The sequence below is a fragment of the Chenopodium quinoa genome, unplaced genomic scaffold, assembly GCF_001683475.1.
Source record: "Chenopodium quinoa cultivar QQ74 unplaced genomic scaffold, ASM168347v1, whole genome shotgun sequence".
Classification (NCBI taxonomy): Eukaryota; Viridiplantae; Streptophyta; class Magnoliopsida; order Caryophyllales; family Amaranthaceae; genus Chenopodium; species Chenopodium quinoa.
In genome coordinates this window covers 3,533,339-3,551,852 of record NW_018742577.1, presented here as the reverse complement: position 1 = coordinate 3,551,852, position 18,514 = coordinate 3,533,339, and the positions used below count along the sequence as shown (strand labels likewise).

General features: G+C 39.5%; 3 protein-coding genes across 3 annotated transcripts; 1 reads left to right on the top strand and 2 right to left on the bottom strand.

Annotated features, from left to right (window-relative positions):
• Positions 1–11,446: 11,446 nt before the first annotated feature.
• Positions 11,447–13,088, bottom strand: LOC110720793. The gene is made up of 3 exons (XM_021899830.1): positions 12,851–13,088; positions 12,149–12,754; positions 11,447–12,030 (listed from the first exon to the last, which is right to left on the bottom strand). Exons 1-3 carry the CDS (start codon positions 13,086–13,088, stop codon positions 11,447–11,449), a joined length of 1,428 nt encoding a protein of 475 aa, XP_021755522.1.
• Positions 13,089–13,300: 212 nt separating this feature from the next.
• On the bottom strand, positions 13,301–14,655 carry LOC110720792 (protein FAR1-RELATED SEQUENCE 5-like). The gene is made up of 3 exons (XM_021899829.1): positions 14,608–14,655; positions 13,973–14,135; positions 13,301–13,836 (listed from the first exon to the last, which is right to left on the bottom strand). Exons 1-3 carry the CDS (start codon positions 14,653–14,655, stop codon positions 13,301–13,303), a joined length of 747 nt encoding a protein of 248 aa, XP_021755521.1.
• A 976-nt stretch (positions 14,656–15,631) lies between these two features.
• Positions 15,632–17,386, top strand: LOC110720790 (F-box/LRR-repeat protein At4g14103-like). Its single transcript, XM_021899828.1, has 4 exons — positions 15,632–15,636; positions 15,700–16,768; positions 16,845–16,991; positions 17,066–17,386. The coding sequence occupies exons 1-4, from the start codon at positions 15,632–15,634 to the stop codon at positions 17,384–17,386; spliced, it is 1,542 nt and encodes a 513-aa protein (XP_021755520.1).
• The last annotated feature ends 1,128 nt before the right edge of the window (positions 17,387–18,514 follow it).

The window sequence follows — 18,514 nt, the reverse complement described above, 5'->3', positions numbered from 1 at the left end:
ATTCCACAAAAAATGGAAACATCTTGGACTACAACAAACTCTAGCATAAAGTTCTTGGCTTGTAAATTTTACAACAAGAAGATGAGTAGGAAAGAGAAGGACAATTGTAAGAGGAAAAAAAGGGGTTTTAAGCCCTGTCAATTTATGAAAAAGGGATGAATTTGGAGCACAAATATTCGCTTAGGTCAAATTAAGATGGTGAAAGGTAGTTAGGGAGTTAATTGGGGCCTGGTAAATCATAGGAGTGGGCCCCACAAACGGCTCAATTGGACGGAATCCGTTAATGGTTAGTGCTAGACAAATATTTGTCATCTTACAGGTAGTTGTTCACAAATAAAATAAAAATGGGTAGTTGCTCACAAAACAACCTATTTTGGGGTAGTTCTTCACAAAATTTCCTCCAAATTATGTGTTTTATTGTGGATAAATGGCTAATAATGCATCTACTCTAATTAGTATTAATAATAAATCAATAAGTAATAATTAATAACAATTGTTTTAGGTTTCGGGAGATTCTGAGACTGATTCTCACCTTTGCCCTTGTGGCTCTCTAAACACCAAAAAAATATAACAATTGTTCTGCCTTGTTGAACACAACTTTGTTGACACTTGCTTTGTCTGCTGACAACTTTTCTACTACACCCTCAGAAGCTCAAAAGAACATTACCTAATTTGAACCACCATATTTTAGTCAAACTAAGTAAGAATGACTTGAAAAGTGGAACTAAACATGTCAAATTATTCTTTGTAACTTGTAAGCAAAAGTTTTCGGGCCTCGTTTGGTTGCATTAGGGAAATAGAAACCCATAGGAATTTATAATTCATGGGAAGTTAATATTCCTAGGAAATGCTAAAATCATGTTTGGTTGATATGAAGGAAATTGTATTTCTCATGAATTAATTTCCTATGTTTTGTTTGGTTAACCTTATGTAATTCTCATATATTATAACTACCTTAACTACTTTTCTAATTTTTTGAGAGTAAAATTGTAATTTTATCCAAAAATACATAAGGGAATTTTGATTAACCAAGGTATAGTGGGGGAATTAATTTCTCATGTTTTGGAGGAATTTCCATTTACCTAGGAAATTCAACTTCCCACATAATTCCTCTGTTCCACAAATATTGCAACAAGGATGAAATTACGCAATTCAAAGCACATTTTATATGCTAAATATCTATAATTATATAAGAGTAAAAATTACTCCCTCCATCCCTTATCTATATGCTTATTCCCATTTTCACGAGAATTAAGGAACTTAAAAATTCCTTAAAACCCTTGATTGGGAAGTACAAATGCGCATGTGGGGTTAGAGAGAAAGAAAAAGAAGTTGATAATTATTGAAGAGATAGAGAGCAAAAGTGTTGGAAAATGATGTCAAAAGTACAAAAATAAAATAAAAGAAAATTGATGACAACTCATCAAAAAGAGGGAATATTGTCATAAAGTACATTCTTTAAATAAAATTAGGCATGTAGTTTTGAAACCCCCCAAAAGAAAAGTAGGCATGTAGATAAAGGATGGAGGGAGTATAAAAAGTTGATATTGTCCAAAAGCATTTACAAGACGAATCTAACAAGACCCCACATAACTATATTTTACTTAACGTATAAATCATAAAATGTGGTCAAACAAGCGTAATGAATAATGTAAAATTCCAGTTGTTACAATATTACTAGAATGGAGGAAGTATATGTTAACCAAACAACTATGCATATACAGATATACTCACTTCCCATGAATTTTTATTTCCACCATTAGTAAAGTGTAACTAAACAAGGCCTTAATTAGTACTTGTAATTGATTTGTTTGATATTTTTTCACATGATAGAGTGATATAACCCTTTCAAATTAAAGAGATAACATGGATGTGCAACCTGATTAGCTCATGATTTCCTCATACCGCTTTTATACTAATATTATATAATGAGTGATTCACTTCATAATTTACATCAACTCCCAAAAAAAAAAAAAAAAAAAAGAAGAAGAAATGGTTATAATCGAATCAATGAAGTCAAGACATTTAGTGAAAGAAAAGTTGGGGTAAAAGAGCTCGTAGACATTCAGAAAATTCTAATGCATGAAAAATTATTTCCTTTATTTTTTTTAGAAACTACACAAATGTAATTTTTTTTTTTAATTTTTTTTTATGCAAATGAGGGAATAACCCAAAAACAAAACACTTAAACCATCAACCGTGGCAAAGTGTCACGGTCCGAGTGGTTTGACACCGGATCGTGCGGCGCGCTCTTATCTTTTAGAAACAAGAACGCAAGCCTAGAGTGAGAGAGGTTCGTGGGCACACAGCAACACGGACCAAAGGTATCTCAATGAGGCAATCGTTAGTAACGAGTGCAGGGTCGGGGCTTGTGACGGCCGATACTTCGAAGCGGGCACAAGCGGAACCGACAAGGATGTAGGCGTCTATGAGAGTCTGTTGGTTTGGTGGGGAGCTTTAAAACAAGGCAAGCACAATATCTATAAAGGCTTAAATCAACACACAAGTCTTAAAGCAAGGCAACCCGAATAGGAGCTTTTTCATTCATTCAACCATCGCTCCATATAGAGCTTTATATTGTTTACATGGAGAAATACTAGTGAACACTAAAATGACAGTAATACAATAATCTCCTGTAGCGCCTAAACTACTTACACGAATACATAGAAAGTCTAACATAAACTAAGTAAAGACATAAGAAAGCAAAATACATGATGAAAGAGGTTGGATCCTAACATCCTCCCCCACTTAAGCTGTCGACGTCCTCGTCGACTTACAAAATATGACTAAGGAGACTAAAGTTCTTGATCCACAGGTCTCTGCTGAAGAAGTGCTACGCTGTCTGCTCCTGATGCTGGCTCGGTTGCTGATGTTGCGGCTTGAGTCTTCTTGATCTGGGTGGTAGGGCTTGAGGCGGCTGACGTGAAAGACTGGGTGTATCTTCATCCATGCTGGAGGTTCGACCTTGTACGCATTATTCCCTATCCGTTTTATGATGCGGATGGGGCCTTCGTATTTTCTGATCAATCTTCGATCTCTTCCTCTCAAGAACTTCAGTTGTTCGGGTAACACTTTCACCATCACCATATCCCCAACATCAAACTCCAACGGTCTTCTGTTTTGATCAGCCCACTTCTTCATTCTCCTAGTTGCTCGCTCCAAGTAGGCCCGAGCAATCTCTGTGTTTTTCTCCCACTCCCTTTTGAATTCTCGAGCTTGAGTACTTCGTCCGGCCTCGGTGTCTGCTACTGTGTGAGGCAAGAGAGGTTGTTGGCCCATGGTCAGCTCGAAAGGGCTCTTGTTTGATGAGGAGCTCTTTTGGGCGTTGAAACAAAGTTGAGCTACATCGAGGAATCTCAACCAATCCTTCTGATTGGCACTAACGAAGTGGCGCAAATATTCTTCAAGTAACCCATTGAATCTCTCCGTCTGCCCATCTGATTGTGGATGATGACTTGATGACATATTGAGTTCTGACCCCATCATCCTAAACAACTCTGACCAGAATATGCTTGTGAATCTCGTGTCTCTGTCGCTCACTATACTCTAGGGGAGTCCCCAATACTTCACAACGTGCTTGAAAAATAATGAGGCAGTTTCTTCAGCACCACATGCCTTTTGCATTGGAACAAAGGTAGCATATTTTGAGAATCTATCTACAACCACCATTACTGCGGAGAGCTGGTCCACCTTTGGGAGGCCATTGATGAAGTCCATGGATACATTCTCCCAAGGGCGAGTAGGGATTGGTAACGGTTCAAGGAGCCCACCGGATTTCTGTCGGTCGACCTTGTCTTGTTGACACACCAGACAAGTTCTTGTGTAGTTCATCACGTCCTCTTTCATCCCCGACCAATAGTATCTTGTGCTCAGTAAGCTGAGTGTCCTTTGCCAACCCGGATGACCTGCCCATAGCGTGTCGTGGCATTCCCTCAAGAGCATCTTTCTCAAACCACCTGCTCTAGGGATGAAGAGTTTCTTTCCTTTTGTGTAAACGAGTCCGTCTTCCATCCAGAAACGTTTAGTTTTCCCTTCTTCAATCAGTTTCTTGATGGTTCCTGTCATCGGATCATCTCCTAAGTAAGCTTTGACTTGATCACGCACAGAGGTAGCGACGTTGCTTGAAGTTAAAGGGGCTAATCTTTGTAGGGGTGCCAGGTCTGCTCGCCTGCTCAGCGCATCTGCTACCCTGTTGCTAGCCCCTGTCCTGTATGCAAACTCTACATCAAACTCAGCTAAGGATTCTTGCCATCGAGCCTGTCTTCCCGTCAACTTAGGCTTAGAGAGAAAGTGGGTTGCAGCAGTATTGTCGGTGCGGACGATGAACTTTGAGCCCAACAAGTAATGTCTCCAGCCCCTAAGGCAGTGCACAATAGCTAGGAGTTCCTTCTCTTGTGTTGCGTACTTCCTTTCCGCACTGTTCAACTTCCGACTCTCGAATGCAATGGGATGGCCATCTTGGAGTAATACTCCTCCCAAGGCAAAATCGGAAGCGTCTGTCTCTACTTCAAAGGGTTTGTTGGGGTTAGGGAGAGCGAGGACTAGCTCTTTCACTACTGAATCTTTCAATTTCTGAAAAGCTTTTTGCTGTTTCTCTGACCATTCCCAACGACGATCCTTCTACAAGAGGTCGGTGAGGGGACTGGCTAACTCGGAGTATCCCTTGATAAATCTGCGGTAATAATTTGCCAAGCCTAGAAAGGACCGAAGCTCGGAAGTGTTCCTTGGATCTTTCCAATTCCTGAATTGCTTGTATCTTCTTTGGATCCATCCTTATGCGGCCTTTACCTACAAAGTGTCCCAAGAACCCAACTTCTTATTGGGCGAAAGCACATTTTTCTCGCTTGACGAACAGATGATGTTTTCGCAGCTTCTCAAACACCTTTCTCAAGTGGTCAAGGTGTTCTTCAAAGTTCTTGCTATAAATTACAATGTCATCCAGGTACACCACTACAAATTTGTCGAGAAATTCATGGAACACCTGATTCATCAAGGTGCAGAAGGTTGTGGGGGAATTGGTCAACCCAAACGGCATAACTAGCCACTCAAATGCTCCATATCTCGTCACACATGCGGTCTTCGGTTCATCTCCTTGAGCAATGCGAACCTGGTGGTAGCCAGATTTCAGATCCAACTTCGTGAAGAACACTGCATCCCCTAGTTGATCGAATAAGTCCGCCACCAACAGAATGGGGTAATGATTCCGCACTGTGACCTTGTTGAGGGCTCGGTAGTCTATGCACAATCGGAGGCTCCCATCTTGTTTCTTCTGGAAGAGCACGGGAGCTCCATAAGGAGCTTTCGAGGGGCGGATGAATCCTGACTCTAGTAAGTCTTCCAGTTGCTTTCTAAGTTCCGCTAGCTCGGGAGGGGCCATACGGTAAGGGCTTCGAGCAGGGGGCCTCGAACCAGGAACAAGTTCTATCTCGTGATCCACAGCCCTCCTAGGAGGAAGCACCTTAGGGAGATCCTTGGGGAGGAGGTCCTCAAATTCTGTGAGAAGCTTATCTAAAGTTGCGGGGATTTCCTGAGGGGCTTCATCTTCCTTCACTGATAGAGTAGCAAGGAATGTGGGTTCGTTCCTTTTCAACCCCTTTTTTAGTTGCATTGCCGAAAGGAGGGGGCCTTTAGACCCTTTTCTCATCTTGCAAGTCTTGAGGAGGCAAGGTTGTTGTCCAGCTACTAATACTGACCCTAGGTGGGGCATCGGGACAGCTTTACTTGCACGTAGGAAGTCCATACCGAGTGCAAGTTTAAAGTCATCCATGGTGGCTACAGTGAAATCCAGGTTTCCGCTCCAATCCCCCAGCTTTGTTGGGATGTTCCTTGCAACCCCATGAACTGGCTTGGCGGCTGAATTAACAGCTTTCATACTACCCCCTTCTTGAATCGGCTTCAGCCCCAATCTTCGAGCTTCTCCTTGGGATATTAAGTTATGGGTGGCCCCAGTGTCAATCATCACATTGCCCCTCCTCCCATTCACCAACACTTCTACATACATCAACTCAGTGTTTTTGGACCTCTCCTCGGGCTCTTCCTTTCCCATGGCGTACAACATGTGCACCGCGCCCAGTCTTGAGGGCTCTTCCTCATCGGGCTCTACCTCGCATGCTTCTTCGGTCTGTTTTGACTCCACCGTCATCGCCGATAACTTCTTTTGGAGACTATCGATTTCTCCCTTATGACGGCATTCGAACCACTTGTGAGGGCCCCGACAGAGGATGCATGTTAGGGGTATGTTCCCCGTTGAGAAGGTTGATGTGCTTCCCTTACTTGATGAAGAGGAAGCTCCACTCCTTCTAAAGTCGTCCCCCACAGTCTTGTTGTACCTACTCCCAACATTGTTTGAGCTAACTTGGGAGGCGGGGTGTTGGCTTCTAGGAGTGCTTGTTGCTTGTCCATTGTTCCCCTTCTTCTAATTAGGGCCCTTATCGGGTGAGTAATCCATTAACTTCTCAGCTACTGCTATAGCACCAGCTAGAGTGTCTATCTTTTGGCGCCAAATCTCACGTTGCGCCCAATCCTTCAAACCTCGCACAAAGTTGAACAACCAATCCTTCTCTGACATATCTTGGATCTCTAACATGCACGCACAATATTCCTTCACATATTCTCGAATGGAAGTCTTGTGGTGTAGGGTGGTTAACTTTGTGCGAGCCACGAACTCGGTGTTATCCGGGCAGAACTGGTTCTTGATCTCCTTCTTGAGATCCTCCCAACTATCAAGCGTGATTCATTTTGCTTGAATGTCGGCATATTTGGTGCGCCACCACAACTTCGCGTCCTCCACTAAATACATGGTGACAGTATCCACCTTGAAGGGATCCTCTATTTGACAAATCCGGAAGTATTGTTCCATGTCAAAGATGAAGTTGTCGACTTGATTCGAATCTCTTGCCCCATCAAAGGTTTGGGGCTTGGGAAGATTTATATATGCACCCCCACTACCCCCAAAGCCTTGAGGAGCATGCATAGTGGCACACTTGTCGAGTGCCTCATCAGCTAGTGTCTGGACACAATTCAGTTGCTCCAACAGTCCATCTACTATGGAACGTAGATTGCTGATTTCATTATCCTCCTTGATCACAATATCTTCGAGCTTGGGCACCCTTTCCTCTAGGAAGGCCCATTGTTCGGAATTTCCCTCGAGCCAGGCCAGCCGTTGTCTGAAGGTGTATTCGAGATTATCTTCCATCACTGGCGTGCTACTTGAACACGAGTTTAGGCAACGATGCAGCGTTGGCTCTGATACCAACTGTCACGGTCCGAGTGGTTTGACACCGGATCGTGCGGCGCGCTCTTATCTTTTAGAAACAAGAGCGCAAGCCTAGAGTGAGAGAGGTTCGTGGGCACATAGCAACACGGACCAAAGGTATCTCAATGAGGCAATCGTTAGTAACGAGTGCAGGGTCGGGGCTTGTGACGGCCGATACTTCGAAGCGGGCACAAGCGGAACCGACAAGGATGTAGGCGTCTTTGAGAGTCTCTTGGTTTGGTGGGGAGCTTTAAAACAAGGCAAGCACAATATCTATAAATCCTTAAATCAACACACAAGTCTTAAAGCAAGGCAACCCGAATAGGAGCTTTTTCATTCATTCAACCATCGCTCCATATAGAGCTTTATATTGTTTACATGGAGAAATACTAGTGAACACTGAAATGACAGTAACACAATAATCTCCTCTAGCGCCTAAACTACTTACACGAATACATTGAAAGTCTATCATAAACTAAGTAAAGGCATAAGAAAGCAAAATACATGATGAAAGAGGTTGGATCCTAACACAAAGCCACCCTGACCATATCCTCCCAAATAAGGTTTTTTATTTCGATCGGAGGAGCATCGAAATAAACCACCCTCTCCTCAAGGATAACTCCCATATTGGCGAATTTATCCACAAATGTATTTGATTGTCATGGGGAAATTTTTAAATCTAGTTATTATTTGGTTGACAAAGGTTTAATTTCCTATAGGCATTTGTATTTCATGGGAATTAAAATCCCACATCAAATTTCCTAAGAATTATCTAAACGTATTTGGTTATTATATGGGTATTTACAAATTATGGGAATTTTGTCATCAGACAAATTATGGGAATTTTGAGTTATTAAAGGGAGCTTGGTAATCAAATTTCCATATTTTGTGGGAAATAAAAATTCCCATGATTTTACACTTCTCACATACTCATTTTTTTGGTCTACCAAGTAAGTCCTTTATTTTCAAATTCATGAGAGTTTTCAATTCTTCCATTTTTTAAATGTGCAACCAAACAGACAAACACTTTAAAAATTGTGTTTGACCGTAAGTAGGTGGGTAAATAAGTTCTCATATTTCGTGGAAAATTATAATTCTCATAAATTATAACTTCCTCCATTTTTGCTTTTAAATATCAATCAAACGATATGATGAAAAAAAATTCATGAATATTTTAAATACCTATGGAAATGAGGTTGTTAAACGTCGCTCCCATTTTACTAGGCATGACTCGCATTTTTTGCTTGAAATTCCGTATTTACCCCTCGTAAATAAATACTCACGACACTAACAACACTCATTTCTGAAATCACATTTTACTCTCATACTTCACTCTTGTTTTATCTCTCTAAAATTTAAAAATCTGAAAAAAAAAAACAGAGAAGAAAAGTAAACACACCCACAACCCACCACCAACAGCCACCAATCCAAGGAGGGGAGAAGAAATCCGGTGATGGCGGACTTGCGGCGAATCCGGGTGACGTACGGTGGTCGAGGCGGCGGCACCGGAGGCGAACAGTTATGTGTTTAAATCGAAAAAAAAATTCGCAACACTATACATCCACCTGTAAGATGAATCAAGGAGGATCTGGAAATTTCAGACGGATCCTCCTTGGTTCATCCGGAAATTTCAGGCGGATGTTCCAATTTTTATTTTTTTTTCGTGAGTAATTTTTTTTAAAAAACTGATTAATATTATTATTATTAGTAATGTTAGTATTATTAGTAATATTATTATTATTATTATTGTTGTTGTTGTTGTTGTTGTTATTGTTGGTAATATTATTATTATTATTGTTATTGTTATAAGTAATATTGTTGTTGTTGTTGTTGTTGTTGTTGTTGTTGTTGTTGTTGTTGTTGTTGTTGTTGTTGTTGTTGTTGTTGTTGTTGTTGTTGTTATTGTTATTGTTATTATTATTATTATTATTATTATTATTAATGTTGTTGGTGATGGTGTTGTTCTGAAATTATTTTTTTTGAATATTAATATTTGTTGTTCAACTGTAATCAAATAGTTATATTTGTAATTATTACTGATATTTGATTTTGTACTTATTTAATGTAGATTGAGGGTTCGGGGGCTCGTCATGCAATATCAAGACGTTTGAATGCGTCTGTTAGGAGGGAGTCATGTCGTTCAGTAATTACGGGGGCACCGTCGTCATGAGCAGCAATATGGGTCTTCTAGTAGTTGGTCGGGAGAGCATCAGTAACAAGGGAGCCTCCCCATGTACTCGTCGGGTGGACTACCTACATTTGACGATGAGGACGAAGAACGGGCAAGTCATGCTTATCGAGACGAAGAGTATGACCCTCAGGATTATCATACGGTATATAGGGGTCAGCATGGGAGATTTGTTAGTAGTCAAGCGGGTCAACCTACTACCAGCTCAGCAGAGACATGGTTAGCGTAGCAGTCGATGCCAGGTGGTCCTGAGGATGGTATTGTTATCTATAGTTTTGGCGGTCACGTGGCGTCATATATATGGGGCGGGACGGAGCGAAATGTTTTGCGCTGTTTAAGTAGGACATAGTTGTGTTTAAAATTGGTTAATTGGCGAGGTCGTCTTGCACAGCAGCACCTCGAATTAATTGATGGCAGTGGTCTGTCTCACTTACCCGGGATTATGTTTAAGCGTCTCAACTGGCCGTTAATTTCTGCTTTTGTTGAGAGATGGCAGCTAGATACGAACACATTTCATATGTCATTTAGGAAGATCACGATCATGCTGCACGATGTGTACCATATTCTTAGGCTTCATGTTGATGGTTCCATGGTTTCCACTACTCCTAACACGGACGCCATACGGGACGCGTGCTCAGTTACCATGGATATGACTATGGAAGAGTTGAATGAGAAGTGCGATACTAAAACCATTTGGCAGGGTAGTGGGGTGTTGACTGAGAGGATTTTTGGTACGAATTTGGAGGCGCAGATGCTCTTTAGTGTCCATTATACTGCATACATGTAGTTAGTACTAGGAGGATCACTGTTTTTAGACAAGAGTAGTTACCGTACTCATCCTTCCTTCCTCTACGATCTTGTTGTTGATGGTGTTCCGATTAATGAGTACTCTTGGGGTTTAGCTACTCTAGCCTACCTGTATCGGCAGTTGGGTACGATATCACGAAAAGATGCTGATTCGATTACTGGTTGTCTCACGCTTCTGCAAGCGTGGATTTACGAGTACTTTCCGTGCTTTCGGCCTCAGCAGGATACCTTGACGAGGGAGCTTAATATCCCTCGTGCGTCTGCTTGGGATGTTAGATCGAGGTGCCCTAACAAGAGCATGGAGCGCCTGTTAGCTTTTCGTGCTAGACTGGATGAGCTGATTGACCGTGAGGTTAACTGGCTCCCGTACGGAGTTGATCCTGCATGACACGTGCCACCCACTTTATTTATTGGCTGCATCCAGTACCATAGCATCATTGAGCCGTGCATGCCTGATCGAGTGGTTCGACAACTTGGATTTGTGCAGACATTCCAAGGAGCATTATCCTGAGAAGGCCAAGAGACCGACCAACTTGAAGAAGTATCGGGTAGAATTTCCGACCGAGATGACATCTATGATGTGGACTAGGTTTGTCCCTCCTTCGTCTTTCAGTGTAGTTTTAGGTACCCACACCAGACTTGGTCGTCGAGCTCCTACGGTCGCTCCTGGTTACATGCAATGCTGTATAGATTTTCTCACCCTTGTGTATCTCCTGGGGGTTCATCAGCTGGGAGTAGCAGTCTACCTGAGAGGACTAACACGGATTATGTAAGTAGTTGTATTTTATTATACTATTACTCCGACTTCAGTAATTGTAATTTCTATAATATGTTGTTTTCTTATTTGCAGTGGATGAGTCAGTCCATGGAGATTCACCAAAGAGCACTGGATGAGTATCCCAACATGTTTCGTGAAACAAAGGCAATGACTGAGCAGCTGATAGTTGACTAGAAGGCGATGATGGGGATTTAGATTACTCTTTATTCGTATTAGTGGTTGCATTTTTATTACTTGTCTTCATTATTTTATATTACTTTGTATTCGGCATGTAATGTAAGAACTGGACACTTTTATATTTGGTTTTGTTGGAATTTAGTTTAATTACTTTTATCTATATTACATAGCTATAACTGTTCAACCTTAATGAAAGTACATAAATAAGTCCACTACCTAATTAATGCATCCCACATGTTCCTTATGACTTCATATTGCTGATCCCATCCATCACCACTTGGCTCGTGGTGCTCGGTCCACCAACCTGCAATCGGGGAAGAGGTGAATCTTGTGCAAGATCAAGACCGATGAAATGTGACCCACCAACTGTAGTGATCACGAACTCACGAGAGGGTGCCCTGACCGTGCTTCGTGCCCGCAACGGTAACACCGTTATGCATGGGTAGTAGCAGGTTGGTACGCTACCTATACCGAGACAAATCACCCTTGCGTTGAACCAAGTAGCAATAGGAAATAAATCTTGAATTGCTACCATCCAATGCCACATATCAACTGCCCCACCATCCCATCGAATACATTCTACATTCATCCAAACCCTTCCAATCCCGTAAATCCTTTCGTACAACATTGGATGAGCGGTGACCTCATTTGCTATTGTTTCCCGAGCGGTAAACCATTGCGCTTGATCACCAAAGAAGAAGTCAGCCACACAACGAAAGCCACAGTTTCCATCACCAATGACATCCTTCCATGCCGTGATGTAAGGCAACATTGGTCTTGGAAGCAAGTGCAAATACCTACATTGACTGATGTCACATTGATCCTCTGCACAAAATTAATGATCATTTATTAGTACGCTACAAGAACAATAGGCGTGTAATTCACGAGTGCAAATACGTGTAATTTCATGACTTACTAGAGGTCGTACATGTTTGTTGTGTACCACGTTGAGTGTTTCGACGGTTTATATGTTCGAAATAACAAGGATCACGCCTGGTATCATTGTTCCTTCGTTGACCTCGAACATTGTGGTTTACATGTGGTTCTTCAAGGTTTGTATGATCCGGATGCAGCTCCTCTTCAATGATGCGAGATACATTTCGAAGTATAGCAGGATCACTACCAATGACCTTATCAACCAGGGAACAAAAATGTGCAGCTTCCTCGGTTGAATCGTTAACGAACACAGGTATATCAACACCATCACCAATAACCAAGGTCTTCCAGAATGAATGAATTTGCCTGATATACAAGCCTGACCATGCAACTAGCGAATCATGTATCTGGAAAGCACATGGTAAACCATGGGTTACACGCATTGCACATCCACAACGCTCATACACCTGATAACTTAACTCCCTCATCCTTCTCGTTTCATCATCGAGAATTTTCAAACAATGTTGAGACACTTTGCCATTTATACGTGATAGTGACAATTGTCTGTACTTCTCACCAATTTTCGATCTTGATGCCTCCAAACTATTACAAATTGCAATGATCTGATTAACAATATGACAATGTAATCGGGCCCATACGGTATCCAAAGAACCTGCCGTTGATTCAGATTATAAAAAAACATTATGATTTTTAATTAAAATTACTAAAACGAAGTAAAGACAACAACTACAACATTATAACAACGAACCTATCAATGATTCAAACCACGTCTTCACTGCCGAATGTTGGCTCTCAATTCTACAATTACTCGTGTTACCAAAGTGAAGAACTTGGTTCGTCCAAAATGTAACAAATTTGATTTTATGACAAAGCCATGTTCTCTCACCGTAAGTAATCACTGCCGGATAACTTGCCCACCTAGCTTTCATTGTATCCACAGCAACATATAATCCGCATCGGTTGTAGCATCCATGATACATTTCCATTTTCCATTTTTAAAACTCGTACCGATCTTCTTATTTTTGAACATATCAGTCACCCTAGCCTCCACATCTTTGTTAATGTGCCATCGACAAAGTAAATGCGACATCCCTGGAAACACTTCTCTCAATGCCGCACAGAGGCTAAGTTCACGATCTGACAAAAATACCGATGGTTCTTTATCATACCCAATCAACTCCCTTAATCTCTGCAACACTCACCGATAGCTTGTCGTGCACTCGTTGCGCATGAACACATAACCAACGAGGAAATTCTGATTTGTCGATGTTACACCTACTATCTCAAAGAATGGCATCCCGTATCGGTTGGTCTTGTATGTCGAATCCATACCGATTGCATGTGAGTATATGCGTAGTATGTTTACCGTGATTGGGTGCACCATAAATGCATGTTGTAGAACGCCGAGGTCATCGGTCATGACCCAATAAATACACTGACTCTGTCTCGCCAAATGAAGAAATTGCTGAACAACTCTTCTGCCTTTAGACATCTCCGTTCTCAAGTCATTCCGGCAATTGTAAATGTGTGTGATGTTTAGATGATCATCAGGAAATTGCTTTGCAATAGTTGCCATGATGTTATGCGGTGCAACCTTGGACTTTGTCATGTCATGCACAACATTTTTTGCATCCGGGCTCAAGCCACTAATTTTACGATGACCCTCCTGATACACAATCATTGGATGGTTATGGGTTCCACTTTCATCATTTTTTGCACGGATCTTCCAACTGTCTGTGATGAATTCATATCTTGATGTAGAAAGGACAAGCATTAGCTTTGGTTTTTGTGTCCTTTCGTATTGCGTTCTCAAAATCTCTCGGCTTGCTCTTCCGTCCCCGATCATATTTCAAATATTGATACGGCCGACCATCTCTGGTTTTGTTGTAAGACGATTTAACCAAAATAAATCCCAAATTTATGGAAACAGCATCCGCCCATTTAATTGCATTATCAAACGTTGGAAATAACGTGTCTGTGACAAAATTCACACTATAATTCACACCATCACCGCCGTCTTCAGACTCCAAATCCTGTAAAAATAAAAGAAAACACACAAAATTCTCCAATATTTTTTTTATTATAATATTAATAACAATATTTATAAAACAATAATAATACTATAATATCACTAATCACAAATTAAATAATAAGATTGATCACAATAATATATTTAAAACACTAATAATAAGCAAATAATAAATAAACCAGCATTAACTAATATCACAACATTAACTAATAAATTATCACAAAAATAATAATAATCACAATAAAAATTATAATAATAATACAAAGATTACATTAATAAATTTGATTAATTGGTTTTAAATTAAAAATTTGATTAATTAATCAATAAAAATAATAATAAAAAAAAAAAAGACATCCGCCCAAAATTTCCGGATCTATCTTGGTGGATCCGGAAATTTTAAGCGGATCCACCAAGGTGGTTCCAGATATTTTAGGCGGATGTTTTCATTTCAAAAAAAAAAAAGTATGAGGACTTACAGAATCCTCCGACGATGCCTCTGGTGTACGATTGTTGTTGTCGTCCATTGTTCTAAAGCTTAATAATTTTTTTTTTTTAAAAAAAATTGGATTTTTGGTGGTAGATCAAATGTGGTGGGGTTGGATGTCATGGGGTCGGATGTGGTGGGCTCGGGAATTTTTTTAACCACGTGGTACTAAGTGGAGGGGTCGGAATTATATTGAAATTGCCCATATGTCTCATAATGGATCATTATATAGTCCAACTTACACAAAGGACAATATTATCCTTCCATGTTAAAATGAGAGCAATGCCTTGTAAAATAGGAGCGTTGTTTAACAGTTTACCAATTAAAGGGACCAAAATCGATCAAATGACTCTACAGATAAACAAGTAAAAGATACGGGATAAATGGGTTAATGCCTCGGAGACCAAGGCCTGTAATTTTCATCATTTGGCCTACTGTCCTACGTTTAATAGGATGGCATTTGACTATGCAAATTTCTTCTTTTAAACTTTTTTTTAACTACTCTGTACCAATTAAAAAACAGAGAAAAACTAGTCAAAACTCAAAAATGTCTTAAAACATCACTTCACTGAGGCTAAGCTAAGTGCATAAATATTGACAAATTTGTTGTCTTTCCATCTTCAACATTTTAAAATCCAACCGGTTGAAAAAAAAAAAAAAAAAAAAAAAAATACCCAACCAAGAAAAATGATTTTTTCCCAAAAACATTAGCTTAAAATTTGTCATATGATATGGAAAATCTAATGATATGAAGAATCACAGTGATTATTTGGTGAGTTGTTTTATTTGGTTCTCTCTTTCTGTTTATTTTGGGTTAATGCTTTGTTTGATGCCTTTAATCTCTTCAATCTTAGCAATTATCATGCATTCTTAGCATGTGGTCCAAGTTTTTTTTCCCTTTTTTTTGAGTATAGAAAGTTTAATTTGATTATTTTAGCTAAAACCCTTGAATCTAATGTACTTTACTAATTAGCTAATTTTTCTGTCTAATTTGCATAATTTGTTTCGTTACAATAATGGTGTATGTCTTTACAACATTACTTATACATTACTTTATGATGTAACATGTACATTAATGCATTAGTCCATCTATTTCAGGATTTAGCATTGATGAATATTGCCTAAAGAAGTCATGGGGTGTAAATAAAAGAAATCGTAAAACACTTAAAAAAACAACCAAATTATCCAAAAGAGAAGACAGGATTAGTAGTTTACCAGACGAAGTATTAGGTAGAATTCTATCTTTACTTCCTACAAAACATGCTGTTGCTACTACTATTCTTTCATCAAGGTGGAAGAACCTTTACAAACTTATTAGTACTTTTGATTTTGATGATTCGATTACTTTTAGTTCTCGAGATGATTCGGGAAACAATAGCAAGAAGGCTAGTTTCAAGAGATTTGTGAATGAGATGTTGTCGCGGTGTAAGATGTCTTGTATTACCAAGTTTCGGCTTAAATGTGGGTGCTACCGATACAAGAACTCTTTGTTGTGTGATTGGATTAATGCTGCTTCTTTACATAAGGTTGCTGAACTTGAAGTATCAATTAATATGGCATTTACTTGTAGAGTACCTTGTGTGCTAAAACTTGATCAATTGAACTGTGAGAGTTTGGTGGTTCTGAAGTTGGATTGTGGGTTTGTACTGTGTGTTTCAAAACCATTTACTTTTCCGAAGCTCAAAGTCCTTTTTCTTGAAGGAATTATGTTCCGAGGAAATGGATTAAGTCGGTTTAGTAACTGTTATGAACCTTGTTTGGATGATCATGGTCTTAATGGGATTCTGTTTGGTTGTCCATTGCTCGAAGAATTGGTGATTAACGGGTGTGATTGGAATGGCGGTGATCTTTACTTCGCTAACCCTTTGCTTCGAAGGTTGACACTTGAGTCTGGGATGACTGGACCTCTAGACCAACTCAATAGCTCTATGGTTTATCTAAATTTGCCGAGTTTGGTTTACTTTAACTACTCCGATGGCTTAGCAGAGCAATATGATTTCAGAAATCTGAGTAATATCATTGAGGCTCGTATTGAAATTTGTTTTAATGATGATGAATTCGATGATCAACAAGATCTTTGCGACACTATTCTTGATCTTATCACCGGGGTTAATAGATGTCAATCCTTGAACTTGTCCCGTCAATGCTTGGAGGTACATTCACAATTGCTGAACTTGGTTTTGTAGCGTTTGCCTTTCTGAAATTTTACTTTGTTTTGATTGTTTGAAGGCTCTTACAAGTGGTGATTTCGAACTGCCTATCTTTTGTAATTTGACTTGTTTGGACCTCGCTCTTGGCCATGACGTTAGCTGGAATGATGTGCTGCTAGACTTTCTGAATAGCTCTCCTTGTTTGCAGTCTCTTACCTTGGAGCAGGTTGTTCAATAGATGTTTCGATTATTTACTATATTACTTATAGATTCTAATATACAACCTTTTTTGGTACACAGGGATTCTTGAGATGCACCTACATTCTACAAGATGGAGGAGACTTTTTGCTAGATGGTGAAGTAGACGATGACTTCTTGCTAATGGATGAAGTAGTGCCGCCTTGTGTTCATTCTCGGTTGAAGTTTATCAACATCAAGGAATTCAGAGGATTCACAGGGGAGATGCAAATGATCATGTATTTCCTTGCGAATGCTCATCTTTTGGAGGAGATGGTCATACATTGGGATCAAAGAATAAGAAAAAGGGACTCTTTTGCTAAAGAAAAGGAAATATTGGAGTTGCCAAAGTCTTCTACATCCTGCTCAATCGCATTTAAGTGATGCAATATACTCGTCCGTGTGGAATTAGTTGTCACATTTATATTGTATTTTGAAACAAGTAAAATGTGACAACTAAATCCTGATAGAGCTGCTATGTCTTTTGGTACTTACTATTTGAGGCTCGTCTGTCATGTTCTTCCTATAATTTGTGCACTGCGGTCTATTTTGCTTGGTGAAGTAGTTACCGTGTTTTGTCACATGATCCGTGCATAAACATTGTAACAACTTTCCATGATGCTGTGATCTTAGAGCTTTCCCTTGGAGGTTCAATTGTAACTAATTTCGTGCATATGTTAGTGATTTCAGGGCCTGCTTGCTTCCCCTTGGAGGTTCATTCATGACTAATCTTGTGTATGTTTGTGATTTCGGGCCTATTAGTTAATTTATGCTGTGATATTTTGATGTATGCACCATTTAAATGCTCTGTTAATATGTGTCACATCTTTGAAATTATGCTGGAATTTATTTTTGTCTAGGAAATTTACCTTTTACAGATTCACAGTAGCTGTTTTTTTTTTTCATCTTTTCTTTCGTAAAGTGGCTATTTCTGGAATTTTCAGGTGCATAGGCAGAAAGCCATTTATTATTAAGGTGTTAACTGCACTTTTAAACGTGATTAGTCTTGAATGCCATAACAACACAACCTACTACATGTAAGATAGGCAAGTTTAAGGTAAAAGATGCTTTTTGATTCACTTATTTAAAATCATCTAAACTTACTCCGTATTAAAGCTTATTACTATGTATCCGTAGAATTTACCATCTAGTCTTTCATCTATTACAGTGTAGTTAAATCAAAATAGCAGAATATGATGTTATTTTAAACTTAAATTAATCTTTTTCCTAAGGTTAACATATTTGAACTTATTTTACTTTTGAGTTGAAGACCGTAAGCATACTCATAATGTTTACGCCTGAGTAAGAAGAATACTTGCAAAGAGAGTAGAAGTTTATTTAATCTGTGAAAGGTGACCCCAAGCTTGAAGAAGGCGCACCCGCCAAACAAGTTGCATTGTCATTTTCTGATGGTTGATTTTAATAGGTATTTCCTCTGTTCTTATTCAATCATAGTGTTGAATGTGTATAAATAGTGCGGTGTATAAAAATATAAATATTACCACCATTTTT

Bases quoted from the DNA above. Each gene is read 5' to 3' on its own strand.
- LOC110720793 (XM_021899830.1), bottom strand. From the start codon at position 13,088: ATGGAAATGTATCATGGATGCTACAACCGATGCGGATTATATGTTGCT. The intron at 12,755-12,850 runs GTTCGTTGTTAT...AATCAACGGCAG, and splicing joins GTGGTTTGAATCATTGATAG to GTTCTTTGGATACCGTATGG. The intron at 12,031-12,148 runs GTACACAACAAA...AATTTTGTGCAG, and splicing joins CCGTCGAAACACTCAACGTG to AGGATCAATGTGACATCAGT.
- LOC110720792 (XM_021899829.1), bottom strand. From the start codon at position 14,655: ATGGACGACAACAACAATCGTACACCAGAGGCATCGTCGGAGGATTCT. The intron at 14,136-14,607 runs GTAAGTCCTCAT...TTATTTTTACAG, and splicing joins AGGCATCGTCGGAGGATTCT to GATTTGGAGTCTGAAGACGG. The intron at 13,837-13,972 runs GTCGGCCGTATC...AATTCATCACAG, and splicing joins TTACAACAAAACCAGAGATG to ACAGTTGGAAGATCCGTGCA.
- LOC110720790 (XM_021899828.1), top strand. The intron at 16,769-16,844 runs GTACATTCACAA...GATTGTTTGAAG, and splicing joins TGTCCCGTCAATGCTTGGAG to GCTCTTACAAGTGGTGATTT. The intron at 16,992-17,065 runs GTTGTTCAATAG...TTTGGTACACAG, and splicing joins AGTCTCTTACCTTGGAGCAG to GGATTCTTGAGATGCACCTA.